The 19046-nt window shown below is 36.7% G+C and overlaps 1 protein-coding gene and 1 long non-coding RNA gene across 9 annotated transcripts in view; one reads left to right on the top strand and one right to left on the bottom strand.

Annotated features, from left to right (window-relative positions):
• Nucleotides 1-2501: 2501 nt before the first annotated feature.
• LOC145804222 (serine/threonine-protein phosphatase 7 long form homolog) lies at nucleotides 2502-3950 on the bottom strand. Its single transcript, XM_082897947.1, has 3 exons — nucleotides 3717-3950; nucleotides 2940-3545; nucleotides 2502-2836 (listed from the first exon to the last, which is right to left on the bottom strand). The coding sequence occupies exons 1-3, from the start codon at nucleotides 3849-3851 to the stop codon at nucleotides 2633-2635; spliced, it is 945 nt and encodes a 314-aa protein (XP_082754073.1). The 5' UTR covers nucleotides 3852-3950; the 3' UTR covers nucleotides 2502-2632.
• A 12999-nt stretch (nucleotides 3951-16949) lies between these two features.
• The window catches only part of LOC114269649 (uncharacterized), a 35750-nt gene continuing 33653 nt past the window's right edge, over nucleotides 16950-19046 (top strand). For 7 of the 8 annotated variants that reach the window (XR_014346840.1, XR_014346841.1, XR_014346839.1 and 4 more), the window contains exon 1: nucleotides 16958-17310. This is a non-coding gene — a long non-coding RNA (uncharacterized LOC114269649). Of the gene's footprint in view, nucleotides 17311-19046 lie in introns of all 8 variants that reach the window. The other variant, XR_014346842.1, reaches the window with a different exon arrangement.

Consider the following 19046-nt stretch of genomic DNA (forward strand, 5'->3'; position numbering starts at 1 on the left):
CAGCTGAGTTTATGAAGGGCATAAGTTGTTCATGGTTTGGGGACGCACCTCTCTTTGTATTGTTCAAGCCTATTCATAACCTCAATGTAAATACGGTTGGACGAATCGTTCACTAGGTCAACTAGTAGCCTAAACCTTTCCAGTTTATCAAACTAAGGAAACAAAACAAAAAATTTTCCATCAACAATACCATCATATGACATTGTAATTGCAATAGTGTAATTATGTGGTTAACATTGAACAGTCACCTTGTGTACGCCGGTCGGCATAACAACACCTTGCATGTACTTCATGACAAACATACCACAGTCGTAGCTTCATGACAACATACATATGAATGTCAAACTTGTGTGTAATGTTAATAAGAAAGCCAAAAATGAATAGCGAATGAAAAAATTTTAGAATACCTATCGGTTTTATGTTGGAGACAAGCGTCTTTCAACCTCTCTAATTCGAACTCCTTCACATTTGCAACATAAAGGTCTCCAAAATATTGTTGCAATAACAAATGCATTGTTTGAACCTATGCATGAATGTTGTAAGATAGATGCAGCTGATTGTTTTTTTTTCTTTAAAAAAATAAAATAAAATAAACGACTTACCAATTTCCTTGCCATTAATTCACGACGTTTGTCATTTGTGAGGCTGGGACTCGAGTCAAATATATAAGCCATGCGATGTGCCATATCTATGTTGACACAAAACCAATGTTCTTCATGGTCGTTCACCGGAATATATATCTGAGTGACAATAATAAAAAAAGGGTCATGCAACGTTGCCCAACCAGTTTAGAAAATTTATAAAAAAAAAATAGTGACGACGTTGATACCCTAAAAAACTTAATAAATAATAAAAATATTAGTAAAATGGAGGGGATATTTAAAATAATCCTGTGAAATGGAAGAATGCTTGACACATTACTTCTTGACAGGCATGAAGCTTCCCAGTGTATCGAGACTCCCCAAAATATTCGTCACATAGCTTTGCATGGTCCGCCCCATTGATAATATGTTGCTACAATTGATAATGCACAAGTATACATCAATAAGTATACATGAATAACCAAACATAAACATGACACACTAGACTACTCACCGATACATATGTGGGAAAGTACCACGTCCTATGACACTTATCGGGGAAGAGCCTCCTTTGTGCGTTTGTCAATTGTGCTACAACTAAATTAATAATCTGAAATACATGCATCAAATAATAATTTGAAACCTATATCCTTAAAAATGACTTCACATAGCAATATTGATGCATGAAATGAACACTTACGGAACCACAAATCCATGTTTTTGGTTGTAATGAGCACAAATCGAATCGGGTGGCAAATTCAACCGGCGTGTAAAACAACTCCATGACCACAATATCCTCACTGCATCATGTACAATTGAAGAGTTTCACTTATTGGTGATAGAGAGGAACATACAAACGCAATAAAATTACCTGCTTTCCAAATCCTTATCGAAACAATAAGCCTTAACAATTTGCTCCTCAGCAGATAAAGGACATGGCCTCACAATTTGTGTAGTCGATGACTTGTGAATTTAACCGAACACATAAACAATAAATTGTCATACTTCTTGCAGTGCATTAAAATAAGGGGATTGGAGATCAAGAACAATAATGAAATTAGTAATAACCTCAATGGCAGTAGCAGATGCTTCAAAATTGAGGCCAAGTAGTTTTCCAAGTAAGTTCAAACTCTAAAACAAATTACAACGAACAATAAATAATAAATAATGAAAAATCCTAAAATATATTTATAGGAATAGCAACATTGTATAACACATATATTATGTACATGACTTACTTGATCAAACTTATCCTCCTTTGTATCGAGAGATGAATCTGATTCATCTAAATGAAGCTTTGTCTTGGTTGGTACTTTCTGAGTGGCTTTCCTTTTCTTACCAGCAATGGCTGTAAAAGGTGAATGTATGTCCACCCGCGCATCCGAATGTTGAGTGCAAGGTCCGCCATATGGACCAATGGATGAACTAGATTCATCAATAAGTTGGAGTTTTGGGATTTTCTTTCTTCGATTGTTGTTCAATCTTACCTTGATTTTGTTCTTCGCTTGTTTGGTTTGCTCATGAAGATGGGCATCCAATTGCAAGTTGGATGGTGTGAGCGGGATTCTATTTTCCTCCATGTTCTCTAATGCTACCACAACATTAGGTTTTGGCGGGAGTGTATTGTTCTCATGTTCAACTGTAGGTACAACCGTAGATTCAACCACAACATTAGGTTTTGGCACGAGTATAGGGCTGACATGTTCCACTATAGGTACAACTGTAGATTCTACCACAACTCCAGGTGCAACTATGCCAGGTTCACATTTACAATGGCCGTGCCCCGCTTCCTGTTGTTTTGACATTTGCAGTGGCTCACATTTTTCCATGACCTTTGGAATGGAAGAATTAGTTATTCCACTTTTAACAATAACAACTAGTTCTTCCAAAACACTTTTCATGTCACAAACAGTCGTCTCAATTTTTGAAATCCGAATATCATTCATATTTTTCATTTCCTCACTTTGTACAAATGGTTGCATTGGCTCGTCAACAACAAAATTAACATCAACCTATTTATAGACACATCGTAAACAATTTAGTTTTCCATTTCAACATGAAAAATAACAAACAAAAACCAAACATAAAAGAAGGGCTACGCTAAGGATGACCTCCTCATTCTGGTAACCTCCTGATTTTTGGAATAGTTTCAGTGTCGCCTTTATTTCTGCATCACCCCAATAAGCCAAGGAGGGGATCGAACGAGCACGACCAGCATCACAACCACTAGGAGCAACACGATCAAAGTAAAACAACTGCATCAAAAAAATGTATTAATTTAACATGTACTATGTAATGAAAAAGGCATTGAAGTCAAGTATTTCTAACAAAACAATTTGTAATTGGTTAGGAGCATACCATTATAAGAAATAAGCATCCATTTGGTTGTGAGTGACTTTTCGAATTGTACTTGCATAAACCACGAACAAAGAATTGAAGAGTGAACTTTGACCAATTATAATCCTTCATGCCATCCACATTCTGAATGAGGTGAATGAATGATTGTTTAACAACATCCTTTGTGGTTGGGCATAAGAAGGCACCTAACATGTATAGGGCAAATATCCTCATAAATTCCTCTCCAGCTCCCTCTGTTTTGGTCAAATACTCTCTCAAAGCATTCAGTTTGATAGGTCCTTGGACAACTCCAAGTTCTTTAAATAGCTTGGGAAATGCTTGTGAGGAATTTTTTAGTTCTATTGTTTTGCCTTCGGCAGGAATGCCCAATAACTTGTGAACGTCTAGTTCAGTAAGGAGGAGTCGGCGCCCATGAACATTCAACGAACAAGTTTTCGGATCAAATTTCTGAACCAACCATTCGCAGAGGTCATGATCAAGCTTGGTACATCTGAGATTCAAGAGCCCTCCTAACCCACTACTAGTAACTGCTTCACGTTGTTCCATGCTCAATCTTCTTATTATTTTAACAATTGATCTCAAGGCAATTCGTGTTTGGAAATGCCACTGACAAAGAATATAGTGGGTATTAGAATAATTTAAGAAAGACACTTTAAATAACTTCATAATAGTGTGTGAATCAATTTCTGTGAGAAATATGAAAATACAAACATGTTATTACAATGTGTGAAATATGTCATAATAAAACAATAAATTGTTGTTCTCTTTGTATTTCACCTTTCTTGGTTTTGTGGGAAGGGGACCTTCGCACTTGGCTTGCTTATCAACAGTCCACATGTCCATCTCTTTGTACTCCTTGTCTTGCTTCTGCCGGGTTCTCCATTCATGTCCTATGTCCTTCTTCATATACATTGCCTCAAAAGTAAATATAAGTGATGCAAGTAGAACATAAAAGACAAAGATAATATAAAATATGTAAACAGTATGTGGTAGGTAGGCAATGTGCAAACCGTGTCGGTAACTGTTATTTGTGCTTCTTGCATGCTTTTGTTTTCATCTTTGCTACAGGTTCAACCAAATGTATAATAAGGGCTAATATTTAAACCGAACATAAAAGATGTATTTAAAATCATACATTGAATAGTGTGAAGAAATAATACTTGTAGAAGAAGAAAGCTGGTGTAAATCGTTTGTGTATGCAAGGTTTGTTGCTTCCTTCGCTCATTGTGTATTGTTATATATTATCTACATAAGCAAAGGTGAAATAATCATATGAGACAAAATCAAGTTAGTAAATGCAAGAAAAGTATACACACCAAAAGACAAATAATAATAAACACAACCCCTTCCTTTTTTGAGAGATATATACTATGAATACAAGAAAAGCAATGTACTGATTAGTTGTATTTAGTTGACGCAATAATACAAGCACACACTAGTTGTAGCTGATGACTTGATGGGGACTGTTACTACCGTCTCATGTTTTCTCTAATTTCATGTATTGAAGAACATCTAGTCCTTAAAATGTAGCAGACTGATGACTTAATAACAGTAAATCCAAGCACAAGCACACTGAGAGTTAAAATGTTGCACGTCATGTTCTGTGGCACCAAATGCCAAAATTCTATATTCTATTTTCTATTTCATCTCAAAAAGGGAAAGAGAAGGATGGGGAGGAAAGAGAGAGAAAAGAATAGGATTTTAAATTCCATTCTCCAAGTACAACATTTTGGAATGCATCTTCAAAGTGATCTTTTCCATCCCTCTCCATTTTTTAAGGGAAAATTAGTGAAAATCCCATGGCATTAACTTGTTCCCATGACTTCTTTGTTAATCTGTAAAGTCCCATTTTACAAATCGTTTGGAAGCTTAAATAGGTCCCATTTTATAAATTTCTGGAAGTTAGAATCACTTTATTTGTTTGTTAGGTATAACAAATTCATCATGGTACAATTGGACACCCAGAAAAAATAACAAAAAAAAAAAAATTTGTTAAAGATTGGACTATTTACATCATCACATGGCGACCAACGAGGGACGCAGTGGATACCCTTTTTGCCTTGCTGACTTCGGTGAGTTGATTATGGTGAGAGTGGCATTTTGGATCAATGCTCATTTTAAGGGGTGTTCTTATTCAGTCCAGGATCTGCAACTTGAAGCAAATCAGGTCAAATAATGTTTAAAGTACAGGTGGTGTTGCTGCTGGTTCAAGTTGCTGTGGCTAGATGCTGCTGTTGCTTCTCTGTTTTGGGCCATTTTGCTGCTGCTAGTTGATACCAATTTTATGTAGCTTAGGGGATTGTTGTGGGTACCTTAGGGGACTGCTACGGCTGAGTTGTTTTGAGTCTCGGATGGGTATATTTAGCTTATTTAGGTCCTCTGTTGCGCTCATTTTTTAACTCCAAATCATTCTCTTCCAAGGATTGTACAAATTAATGACTATCATAAATAAAATTTTAAAAATAACTATTCCAGTGACAATGAGGTCTCAATTTCTGGTTTTGTTGTGCTATAAACTAGTCTCTCCCTTTGTACTTTTTTTTTGGTTTTTGTGGTTTCACTATTTCTTGAGTTGAGAGTTTGTAGTTATACTATGATAGATTTGACAATATGGGGTAACACTATAATCAATGAATATCCTAGCAGAAATTAGGCTTAGTTTGATTCCTCTGTTTTCCCCTGTTTTTTTACTGCACAATCTGAAATTCCTTTCACTTTTCAATGACAAAGAAATTTAAAACTCTAACCTACCTATTATGGAGAAAAGTAAGAAAGGGATAGTAGAAGATTTTGAAGTTCAGAATTTTCTTATTCGAATGGGTATTGTATATGCAATATGAACAAAAACATGAGTATTTCATCATATATAACTCATCAAAAACAACTAAGTCTCCAAAAAACACAGCAAACCCTGGACTCAAACAATATCAACAATAAAAAAAAAGAACATACCGTAGGTCTCCACAGCATGAAGGTGTTGGCTAATAGTTGTGGTGGCAGCAGCAACAACTCTATTGTGGGATCAAACAGTGGCTGATACAGACAATATCAGACTGGCGGGTTGAGGGAAATTGAGACCAGCAACGTGAGAGAGAAGAATGATATGCCAAAACCCCAAAACATATGTTTCTGTGGGAGCTTTTGGGTGGCCAAATTAAGCATGTTTTGATTTTGTAGGAAGTTTCAATTTGTTTTTTTTGGAAACACGCACAGACTGTGTGGACTTTTAAGAAGTCTTCTATTATTTTTTTGGAAACAAAATATAACTATTTTAATGGAGGTGGAGTGCCTACAGTCCACAATCTGGACTGGACCGTATTGTTTGGACTTTTTGAGGCCCAATTCATCCCGTTTTGATAATCAGAAATAAATAATTTAGGTGTATTTTAATTTTTAAAAAAAAATTAGGTCCCTAAAATGATCATAATCTTTTCAAATTATCGCAAATGTCATTACAAAAAGTGATGATTTAATTTTAAATACACCAAGTTTATACATTTTTTTAGTGACCACCACGGATTGCTCTATGTTTTTGTGTTAATGAAATACACAAAATTAATGGTTTGGATTCAAATTTAGAAACCGTGATGGGCCTCACGGGCCCAAACAGTACCCTCAGATCCAAATTATGGGGGGTTGAGGTAATCAACCTTTTTAAATTTGGTGAGGTCAAATAATTATGCAAATTTATTAATATTTTTTTATTTTCTATTTTCCACGGACTATTTTTTTTACAATTTCTTTTTTTATTGAAATTTCACTTTTACAAAATATCATTTTTCTCTCAAACTATAACTCAAATAAAATATTACTCCACCATCAATTACAGTCTATAATAAAATAAAGGGAAAATTGGTCTACGGTCCCTCGCCCACTTTTCGTAATGGAAGAGATCCACGATATTATTTTTTGATGTCTAAGGTCCCTCCCATCTATCACAGAGAAATTCAGCCCCCTTCATTTTCTCTACTCTCACTCATCACCACGATCAAATACGCACACACACAGAGTTCACTGTTCGTGATTGGAAACGCAATCATCATCACTCTGTTTCTGAAATACAGATCGATCATGGAGAGCTGAGATGATCATCGGAACCCGGCCTGCCTTTCCTTCTTCAATGGCGCACTCTAGCAACCACCCCTGCGACGAAGACGGCATTTGCATGATCTGCAAGAAGAAGTCGGCGGAGGACGAGACCATCACCGAGAGAGTGAGGGAGCTTGTGTGTTGCTGTGTGTGTATCTCTTTTTTTTTTTTTTTTTCACACCAACAACCAGCAGCACAATCTTGAACCCCGAAAGATGTGAAGAAGAGAGAAGATGCGAACTCTAATGCTGCTTCGTTTTCTTCTTGCTTGGCTCACTCTCGTTTCATCTAGCTCTAGCTCTGGTAATTAAATTCTCAGCTTTCTGCATTGTTTGGTTGTTAGAGTCAAAGGTATATATTATGGAAGGCAACATCTCTGGGTTCAACTTTCTGGGTTGATCCAGAGAATTTCTCTGGTTTCAAGCATGGATCTTTTGGCATGTTTAACATTAAAGAAATTTTCCTTAGGTTCCACACATCCAGTACCATTAACGAAATCTTTTGGCAGAATTGAAGAATTTGTAATTCATAATCATATAACCAGGATGCTGCTAGAAAATTCAATCCAACCCAGACAAATTCTGGGAATTTCCCAGAGAAATTCTTTGCCCAGAGAAATTTTCCGGAGAAATCCTTCAGAGAATTTCTCTGTCAATTTCCCAGAGAAATTCTGGGTTCAAACCAGAGAGAATTGAAATTTCTCTGAGTACCAAAGAAATCCAGAGAAAATCCAGTCTGAGGAAACTAGAGAATGAATCTGAATCCAGTGTGAGCTATGAAACTTATGTATAGTTGGTATAGATCTTTGATAATTGCAAGCTCATCACTGCCTGGTAAGCCCATACAACTTTGTTGTCTTCAATTTTTAGTCTTAGTCCATACAACCTCCTCTTCTTCTTCTTGCTCAATTCTCTATCTCTTATACAAATCCACAGAAGTATATAGAAAGCAGCTAGCACACCAATAGAGATACCTTTGACCCCAATCTATGTGCTTGCAGTGCTATACTGGGTATATAACTTACAAATTGATCCAACCAAAATTAGCTAACATGGAGATTACCAAATATACTAAAATGCTTAGAAAGTCAACCCCGATCTTCCTCTTGGTAGAAAATATACATTCTATAATGACGTCTTTAATTTTACATTGTTTACAAAATAACAGAGAATACCTTACCGAAGCAGTTATTGGCAATAGAGAGATTTTCTCTGCTTAAAGATAATAGATCAATCATCGGGGGATAACCCTCAAGCAGACAAGAATCAACTTAAGAGTATAGTTGGCTTATTAAATAGAACTACAAATAGTAGGTTAGTCCCTCTACTTCACTATAAAAGTGGATTTGACCTTAATGTTTGAGGGAGATGCTGATTTTAGTGACTCACATTGGCAGCAAATTGTGTAGAGAAAATTTGTGTAGTTTTGTGTGGTTTTATCAAAGAAGATTATGCTAGAGAAAATTTGTGTGGCTTTGTGTGACTCTATCCAGAGAAAATTGTGTTAGAGAAAATTTGTGTGACTTTGTGTGGCTCTATCCAAAGAAAATTGTGTAGAGAAAATTTGTGTGGTCTTATGTGGCTCTATCTAGAGAAAATTGTATAGATAAAATTTGTGGTTTTGATCAAACCAGACAAAATTGATCAAAAGACAAAAAAAAAAAAAAAAAAAAAAAAAAAAACAGATATGAAGCTATGTAGAGAAATTTGTGTGGCTCTATCCAGTAACTTCACCAAAAGTCACCAACCAAAAGTCTTTATGTATAAAAGTCCAAAGACCAAACAATTGCAGATATAGACTTTTGGCAGAATTAACATTAACGAAATCTTTTGGCAGAATTGAAGAATTTGTAATTCATAATCATATAACCAGGATGCTGCTAGTAGAGGATCAAACCCACGGCAGATAAATTTCAATTTTCTCTGGAGTCCATGACAGGCTAAGGAAATTTCTCTGGCAGTGTCCATGAAAGGCTAAGGAGGTCAGAGAAATTCAAAATTTCTCTGGACCAATTTTCTCTGACTTGAATTTTCTCTGACTTGAATTTTCTCTGGACCAATTTTCTCTGGATTGTTGTTGAGGGACCTTAGACATCATGCAAATATTTGATGTTCTTTATACTATAAAATCATAATATCAGGGACCTTAAAAAAAAATACCCGTAAAATAAAAGTTGCTCATGTGGCACCCAAAATATCAATTAGTTCTCTGAATAAAATGAAGTTTGGAGGTCTAATTGATATTTTATAGATAGTTTGGACAGTAAAATGAAATTTCAAATGTTATTTCCATGTCAGTAACTTTCATTGGATTACAAACATAACCTAACAACGGGGGTAAAATTAATCCAAAATTAAATAAACTAAGTGTACAATTAATTTTACTAAAATAATACAGGTTAACTTAATTTTCAGCGATAGTATGAGAGGCAAAATGATATTTTTTTTTTTTACCTTTATTGAAATTATTAAATCTTCATATTAAATTATGTTAGCATATTTTGTAATAATAAATATTAATTATTATGATATTAATTACATCAACAATTTCTTCACAGATTAAGGCATGGTTTACATTTTGTAAAATGGTAAATTACACCGTCACCTTGCTTACCTATGAATACTTTCTCACTTTGGACTTCAAGCTATTATATTCTTTTCACTTTGGTCCAAATTGTAAGAGATGTTATACTTTTGTGACGGAAAATGCGGCATGGGTAAAGTTGACCTACATTTGTTTTTGAAATGACCAAACTATTATATTCTTTTCAGTTTGGTCCAAATTGTAACACATGTTATACTTTGGTGACGGAAAATGCGGGATGGGTCAAGTTGACCTTCATTTGTACGAAGACCTCCGCTGTAGACCACCTGAACATGCAATCCTCCATCGTACAACACTTCCATTTACCGTTTGCCATGACCTATCTATTTTGAAGTGGGAGAACAAAGTTTTCCAAGTTCTAAGAATGCTTAAGAACATTACCGTGGTCATATCAATAATTAAGATTACTCTATCATAGTCCAAGAGTAATGACTACTTAGAATTCATTGATACCATGAGAATAAGAACCAATGACTTTCTTCTACTGAAATTGGAAATTTGATGATTGGTTAATAAAGTTTATGAATGTTTCGAGTTTGAATTGTTCTTGTGACAATTGACCCGGGATCCTTGACGGGAATGCGAATATTGTATGTGTGTTTTGTCAAAGTGAGGTTAAAACAGTGGAACATATTCTTCTTTCTTGCCCTTTTGTTTGGAGGCCTTGGTCTATCATTGTAAAATGGTGGGGTCTTCAGTGGGTTATTCCTGGTTCCGTCAATGGAGTGCTACAGTGGTGGTCTGGGTGTAGAATGAAAACGTTGGAAAAGAAAATTTGGACAGTTATTCCTCTACCCATTCTCTGGTCCATCTGGACACACAGAAATGAGAGTGTGTTCCAGGGCATCCAACCGAATTCGGACGAGTTGTGTGATATTGTGAAGGTGAGAGTAGCAATGTGGATAAAGTCTTCTGAAATGGCTGTGGTGTTCTCTGTTACTGATCTTGTGTATAATATGCAACAAATGCAGTACTGCATCAGGAATGGAGGCTGAATCTGCTACTATCTGTGCTCTGCTGTTAGACTGCAATGTTGTGCTACTGCTGGTCTGGTTTAGCTACTGCTGGTCTGGTTGTGCTACTGCAATGGTGATCTGTGTCAAGTACTGGCTGCAAGTGGGCTGTGTAAGATAGAATCTGGCTGCAACCACTGGGCTGGGCTGGTGGTTTGCTAAGGGGAGCTTGCTGGTAGGCTACAAGTCAAGTCCTGTGTGTCATCTGATCCAATCTGCTGTGGTTCTGCCTGTGGGGTGTTTTGTGTGTTTGAATCTGTTGGTCTGATGGTGGATGGCTGGTGATCTGCTGGGTAGATGATCTGTTACAATGCGAAGGTAGAATCTGGCTGCAAGTTCTGGGCTGGGATGCTGGTATGATAAGGTGAGCTTGCTGTTAGGCTGCAAGTCCAGTCCTGTGTGTGATCTGATCCAATCTGCTGGGGTTCTGCTGGTATGGTTGTGTTAAGATTGTGGGTGCAATTGGTGCTTTGATGTCTGTTATGCTGCTTCCAGTTATGCTTAGGCTAATCTGCTAGTCTGATGGTGGATGGCTGGTGGTCTGCTGGGCAGAATCTGGCTGCAAGTTCTGGGATTGGGATGCTACTATGGTAAGGTGAGCTTGCTGTTAGGCTGTTAGTCAAGTCCTGTGGGTGATTGAATCTGTTGGTCTGATGGTGAAGGGCTGGTGGACTGCTGGGTAAAATCTGGCTGCAAGTTTCTGGGTTGGGCTGCCAGTTTTGCTAAGGTGAGCTTGCTGCTAGGCTGCCAGTATGGGTAGAATCTGTTAGTACTGCTTCTGGCTGAGACCCAGATGAAGCTGGTATGGCCGTGTATTGATGATCTGCTCTGTCTTGCTGATCAAGGCCACAACTGATCTGTTCTGTCTTGCTGACCTGCTACCAAGGCCACAACTGATCTGTTCTGCTCTGACCCTAAGTGGAATGATTAGTTCAGTCTTTAACTATTTCTTTTAAACCAAAAAAGGAAAATTTCTGTATGCACAATCACTTGATATAGATGGGACAACATCTGGTATTGAAGAAAATCGAAACAAGACGGAAACTTCTACCACTGTTGCATATACTGCACAAGAAGTGGCTAGGAGTATATTGAATTTCCATTGCAACAGAAATGGACTTTGGTGGTACTTTATTATGAACTTTTGGAATCTACTTTCTTTTCTCACTAGTGGTTACTACTCACTCCCCTTTCCATCCCATTTAATATACCAACCCATAGACATGCAAACCTCATTAAATTAGATATTATTTTCTCACTAGTGATTCTATTTTTTCCAGGTGTATTCTTTGACACTTATGGGGAGTATTATGAAGATATGAGAGAGATCCACCAACATCTTCCTTCATTGTTGAAACCTGGTGGGATCTACTCATTTTTTAATGGCCATTGTGGAGGTAATGCATTTTTTGATGTTGTTTACTGTCAGTTGTTTTTTCTAGTTTTCCTTGATCTTCAACATGTTTAATCTGTGGACAAGCCAGTACGTTTTACTGATCATATTTCAAGTTTAGATGGTTAGGAAAGTTATGAGAAATTATCCTTGAGAGATTTTGTGCTCTCTTATGGCTGTTTTGTAGTGTATGACCTTGTCAATGTATGCTCTGAAGGTAACTGAAACTTGGTTTTATTATATTCACTTTATTAGATCAAGACCCAAGAATGAGTTTAGCATTTACTGTTTGTTTGTAAATGAGTTATAAATTTGACGTATTTGGTTTATTAATTTATTCTTAAACAGAGGATTTATTTACAACTTCACGTACTTTACCACTCATGATTCTGAGCTATACCACTAAAATGTTATCCACTGTTTTTATACAAGACATTGGTGCATGTTTTGGTAAATTTGTCTGATAGATGCTAGATCGTTCGCATAAGCTTCTGCATCTCATTGTAGGCTATATAATATATGATGGTTTGAACTTGCAAGATTAAATTTTTCTGGGTTGTTGGTTGAGGCTAATTTTGTTTCTTGAGAATGTAAGGGATGAAAGTCTGATTAAATGACAATGGAATGGGCATTTGGGAAATTGCTTGATGCCATATAACTTGTGATGACATAAAGAAATGATGATATAAAGAAATTGGCATGGCATGGCATGAGAATCATGGAATCTTTAACATAATATTGATTAAAAAAAAAAACCATTTTTTGAAAGAGAATTGAACTAACGGAATGTAATTCGGACTCGTAGGCTTCGAGTTTGAGCCGAAAACGCCTTAAACTCGGTTGAAAAAAGGCATTCCGAGGGCAAAAATTCAAAACAACCCCCAAACCACCTTGTGGCTCTCACAGATAGCTTCCCCATGACAAATAGGACTTGTGACAATTGACGGAATGTAATCCGGGTCCGTAGGTTGGGAGTTAGAGCCGAATACGCCCTAACCTTACTCGAAAAAGGGCGTTTCGGAGGCGAAAAATCAAAACAGCCCCCGAACCACCATGTGACTCTCACAGGCAGCTTCCCCATGACAAATAGGACTTGTGACAACTGACGAAATATAATCCGGACCCATACGTTGAGAGTTAGAGCCGAATACGCCAAAAACTTACTCGAAAAAGGGCGGTTTGGGGGCGAACATTCAAAACAAACCCCGAACCACCGTGTGAATCCCACCGGCAGCTTCCCTATGACAAATACGACTTGTGACAGCTGACAGAATGTTATTCGGACTCGTAAGTTGGGATTTAGACCCGAATATGCCCAAAACTTACTCCAAAAAAAGGCGTTTCGGGGCCGAAAATTCAAAATAGCCCCCGAACCACCATGTGGCTCTCACGGGCAGCTTTCCCATGAAAAATAGGACTTGTGACAATTGACAGAATGTAATTCCGGACCCGTAGGTTGGGAGTTAGAGCCGAATACGCCCAAAACTTACTCGAAAAATGGCAGTTTGGGGGCGAAAATTCAAAACAATCCCCGAACCACCGTGTGACTCTTACGGGCAGCTTCCCCATGACAAATAGGACTTGTGACAACTAACGGAATGTAATTCGGATCCGTTGGTTAGGAGTTAGAGCCGAATATACCCAAAACTGATAATTGATTCATCATGGAAGGTTGCTTTTGTGATTGAACATACATTTCTACATATTTCTTTTTGTGATTGAACTTTTTTTTGATTGACACATTTTTCTCACGTGTTCTAATATCTTCAATGAAATGGCACTGACAGACATTAATAAGTAAGGATAGTTTTATATCCAATCTAATGATTCAAGTGTTTTTTGCAAACAATTAATGAGGAAGTTGGTAAAAAGAATAGTTTCTATTCACATCGGGCTTTGATATTGGTTTAGCCATAGAATTTGGATACATGTTGCATACAAATAGAAGATTGTTACATTAGCTTTATGTTAGTAATGACAGATTTAGTAATGATTGTTCTGCATTTAACAATGTTCCTTATAACAAAAGACTTTAGAAAGACTGATAATTGATTCATCATGGAAGATTGCTTCTTTGATATGTTATTTGTCACTTGTTCCTAAATTCATTCATGAAGTTGGGCATTTTTGGGTCCAATTCTAACTTTTTTTTGTTTTTTTTGTTTTTTGTAGATGACTTTGTTGCGTGGACTTTCAGAGTAATACTTTGGTATATGGAGAAGAAATTTCACTTTTGTATAGAACTAATGTAATACTTTTGTCATCCCTGGCGTTTGTGCAGTTCACTATTACTGATACAAAAAACTTTTGGCAGCCAACAGATAATTACTGGCATGGTACATGAATCACCTTTTGTCGTCGTACATATATATGATTTTTTGTCGTCGTACATAGATGTACTTTGACAGTTAAAGTTAAAGTTAAAGTTAAAGTTATTTATTTTTTGTATACAAAAATTGACTTTGGGCGACTAAAAATTTAGTCGCCAAAAGTGAAAATTCTTGTAGTGTGTGTCAAAGTCATTTATACCCGATGTCATCATTTGGACATAATGACAACATAACACTAGTAGTGGCAACAATGCTATTATAATGGGCTAAGTCGATGATGATGGTTGTGTTTCAGTGGATCAAAGGGCATGATTAATTGAAGTTGGTAACAATAACATTATTGTCTAATTCACTAATAATGACAACGAAAGAAAGAGTGAGAGTCGATGAGATAGTTATAGCAACAACATTTCAGGTAACATTAACATTGACGATAATGACTCTGAGAGAGAGAGAGAGAGACAGAATTACAAACGAGAAACATAGTTGGAGTGTCATGCGTTTTTGTTAGTGATAATGTTTGAGGTAATGAAAACATAACAACAAAATTACATATAAATGGCAACCGATAAACCGATCAATTACTATTCTAATATTTACTAAATTGATATTAATGAATTGATTGTTGAATCAATTAGGTTTATTATATCAAGGATTCCTACAATCAATTGTGCAATCAATTGTCATATTTCAATCTCCCTTACATTCTAATGGATTGTACAATCAATTGTGAAAGTTCAAAACTCTAGCCACTAATCGATTGTATAATCGATTATGGTCTTTCAATCCAATCGATTTTGCAATCAATTATGATTTTCCATTCAGTCCAATATGCTATACCAATTGATTACACAATCAATTGTGTTTGAAAATTTAAAAGTTATGATGTTTTGTTAATATTGTTATGATTTTCGGGACAAAATTATAATCAACATGCCATGTTATGATTCATTAATAAAAGTTATGATAATTTGTTAATGTCGTTATGATTGTGGGAAAAAAAGTTATACTCAATGTGTTATGGTTATGATTCATCACTAAAAGTTATGATTTGTACCACCAAAAGTTATGATTTGCCATGGTGAATCATAATAAAAAATGTTACGATTCAAATGTTATGATAATTAATTACAAATAATTATATTTGTTATGAGTTGTTATCATATTGTTATGATTTATAGTGTCTTTGTTATGACACTTTGGTGAATATTATGACATTGTTATGATTCATTGTAATATTGTTATGATATTACAATGAATGTTATGATTTTTTCTATAACCTGTTACATGACCGGTTTAGCAGGTCATTTTTTATGATGTGGCACGATATGGGCCATACAATAAGTGCATATCATGTGCCCTTTTATAAGGTGCACATTGTAGACTTTTCCTATATATATATATATATATAGAGAGAGAGAGAGAGAGAGAGAGAAAGGCTTCGTTCGGAAAGAAAAAAGTTGGTCTTTTTTGGCTAAAATAGCCACAAAAAAACAAAATAGGTTTTTTAACCCAATTAGATAAAACATCATATCAAACCCATAATCATTACATTCTTTCTCTTATAAAAAGTCACAAAAACCAAAAAGCCATTCCCAAACGAGACTTTTTAGCCCCGGGCTAAAATAGCTAAAAAAGCAGCCCACTTCCCAAATGAACCCATATTACTGTTATAGTAAATGGTAATATGACCGTTTGAATATTTATTATTATTATTTTTTTTCATTCATATTTATTATTGGCCGGCCGTACAGGTCTTTTGGCTGGTCGACAGATATATTGGCTGGCTGGACAGGATTTTAGCCAGGAAAGGAAATTTGACCAGACGGTTGTCTAACCGAACGACCGGCACTTCAGTTCAATTCTGCCGGCTGCAATGGCTATTTTCAAAGTTTAACTTCGCAACGGCCATCTCTTGAACGTGAAAAACGAATGGGCCATGTCAGACAGAACAGAGCACTGAGCTCTACTATACATACAAAGTAGCAGAGCTCTTGCTTACACTGCCATATTTATCTGATGTTATTTGTGATAATTATCTGATTTTCCTACTGTTCTAATTAATGTATTAGTTTGTAATTTTCATTGGGGCTTATTTATTTTAATCTATAGAAATCTAATTTACCCCCTTTTAGGTTTGCTTTTTGAGTAACAGGTTGAAATATATATATATATATTATGTATTCATTGCAAGGAAATGACATTGACTGTTGTATTATTTTGATTTTTTTTATTTTATATATTTTTTTTATTTTTACAAGATCAACATTTTATTTTATTTATTTATTTAATAATTTTTTATATTTTTTAATTATTTAAACACTGCAAGTTGTTTTTTTATTTTTATTTTTTAAATTTGACCATCGGGTGGGGTGGATCAGGCCCGAATTTTTTTTGGGCTAGACCGAGCTAATGGGCCTCAAATGAAGGGCACAGACCCAAGCCCAAGGTACTGGGTTGGGCTGGGTTGAACCCAGACCTAATCAAGCCAAAACAAATTAGGCCCACCTCGAGTCTAGAGCAAGCTTCGGACCGCTTCGGGGCTCGGGCCATTTTTATAGCCCTATCTCTCACTAGTCACAAATTTCCTTTCCAACTTCAACTCTCGCAATTTCATTGCAAACCCTAGTCCCAGACTCGCAATTCACTCCCTCCCCACTATTCCTAATTTCTACAAAAATCACAGAACCCTTAACGATGCCATTCATATTGGGGGCTGCGAGTGCCATAAAAAGTCGATTCGGGTTCCAAGACCAGTTTTTGGAGTCGATGCCGTCGATTTGAAGCACTCCTGACCTCTTGAAATCGGCGTCCCATGATAATCTCTTCCAGTCCTCGGCGGTTAGGGTTTTCGACGAGAGAGATGATCTGGGCGCTGGACCGGTGACCAAAGCTTTGATTTGAGTGAAGATTCTTCTTTCTAGAAAAATCACAATGTTTAGGTACTGATTTGGAATTATTTTTTCTCCGCATTTTGTTTGGTTGTCGAGAAAATGTAGGTTGAGAAAACAAGTATATGCCTCAAATTGAACTCTGAATTAGCATAATACAACTACTTCGCTTAGTTTAGGTCAGATTTTGTGTTTTTTATTTTTTTTTTATCAGTTGAATTTGTGAAATCATGATCAAGTAGTTAACTTTAGCAACTTTTAACTCTGCTGAGAATTTTTTTGGTGTGGATAGCTATAAAACATGCAGCCACATTGGGCTTGAAATAGAAAGGATTAGGTCATGTAATACGTTGATGGATAGTTGCTGTGGTTTAGATAACTGAACATGTCCAAATTAATCTTATACCTATTGATAAAATACTACTTGAAGTTCTGAGTTTTTCCGCTACTATTTACGCTGCGTTTGATTAGGGGATTTGAGGAGGATTTGGAAATGGAAAAAGAAAAGGAAAATGCTATGGACCCCAAATGAATTACCAAATTTTTTATCAATCCTCTCATATGGTGTGGGACTCACACAAGTCACATGTGTGTGGGTCCCCACCCAAATGTAAGAGGTTTGGTAAAAAATTTGATAATTTAATTGGTGTCCCGTCCCGTAGGGATGGCAATTTGAACCCGGCCCGACGGGGACCCGATCCCCCGACCCCGAATTAAGTGGTTTTTTCTCGAAAAATATCCCCGACGGGACGGGGATGGTATTAAAAAATCAATCCCTGATCAATTTCGGGCCGGGGACGGGCAAAAGTGTCCAAGCCCAGTACCCAGCCTAGCCCCATCCCCGCCCCCGCCTCGGTTTGTTCCTCGAAGTAAAATTACAATTTTACCCCTATATATATATATATATATATATATAAACCAGGCCTAAAACATTACACACTCACTCATACTCAACACACAGAGACGAGACGACCGCTGCTGCTCTCTCCTCTCTTTCGCCGACGCTCCTCCCTCACCGTTGCTGTGCTCCCTCACCGCCGATCCTCCCACTCTCTCTCACACATCCAACGGCGACGGCTCATCCTCTCTTTCTCAGCGGCATCGCGGCGGCAACTCCTCTCTCTCTCACGATATCTCCTCCTCACTAGTTACTCTCTCTCTCTCTCTTTAATTTTTGCTTTTGTTCTTTAGATCTGGAAAATAATGAAGATGAAGATAAAGATGTTGTTGAGCTCAGATCTTCTTTTTTTTTTTTTTTTTTGATAAATAAGCTCAGATTTGTTGTTGATCTAATATGTAAGATGATGTGTTAGATGATGAAGCTCAGATCTGCTTAATGTGTTAGATGATGAAGATGATGTTGTTATTGTCGATGATGTTGATGTTGTAGTTGATGAGTTCTTGTATTTTTTGGAATTGATTTTTTTTCTTTTTTTTTGGCCGGGGAGTTTTCGGGGTCGGGGAAACCCGATCCCCGTTAGCAGCGGGGGCGGGGGCGGTGATAGGTTCCCCGCCGAGGATCAGGGCCGGGACGGGAAAATTTCCATCATCGGGGATCGAGGACGGGGAATGTGATCCCTGGCCCCGCCCCGTCCCGTTGCCATTCCTAGTGTCCCTAGCATAACTCAAGGGAAAAAGCGTATGAAACTAGGTGAAATGTGAATAAAATCTGAGAGATTTCAAAAAACTCTCCTTGTAATCTTCTATTTTGTAATTTGTATTTTGAAGATCCGGTATTTTGAAGTAATGATTTCTAGTTTCTAATAAACAATAAACAATTGTAAGTT

Source organism: Camellia sinensis, chromosome 12, assembly GCF_055761805.1.
Source record: "Camellia sinensis isolate YWXY chromosome 12, ASM5576180v1, whole genome shotgun sequence".
Taxonomy (NCBI): domain Eukaryota; kingdom Viridiplantae; phylum Streptophyta; class Magnoliopsida; order Ericales; family Theaceae; genus Camellia; species Camellia sinensis.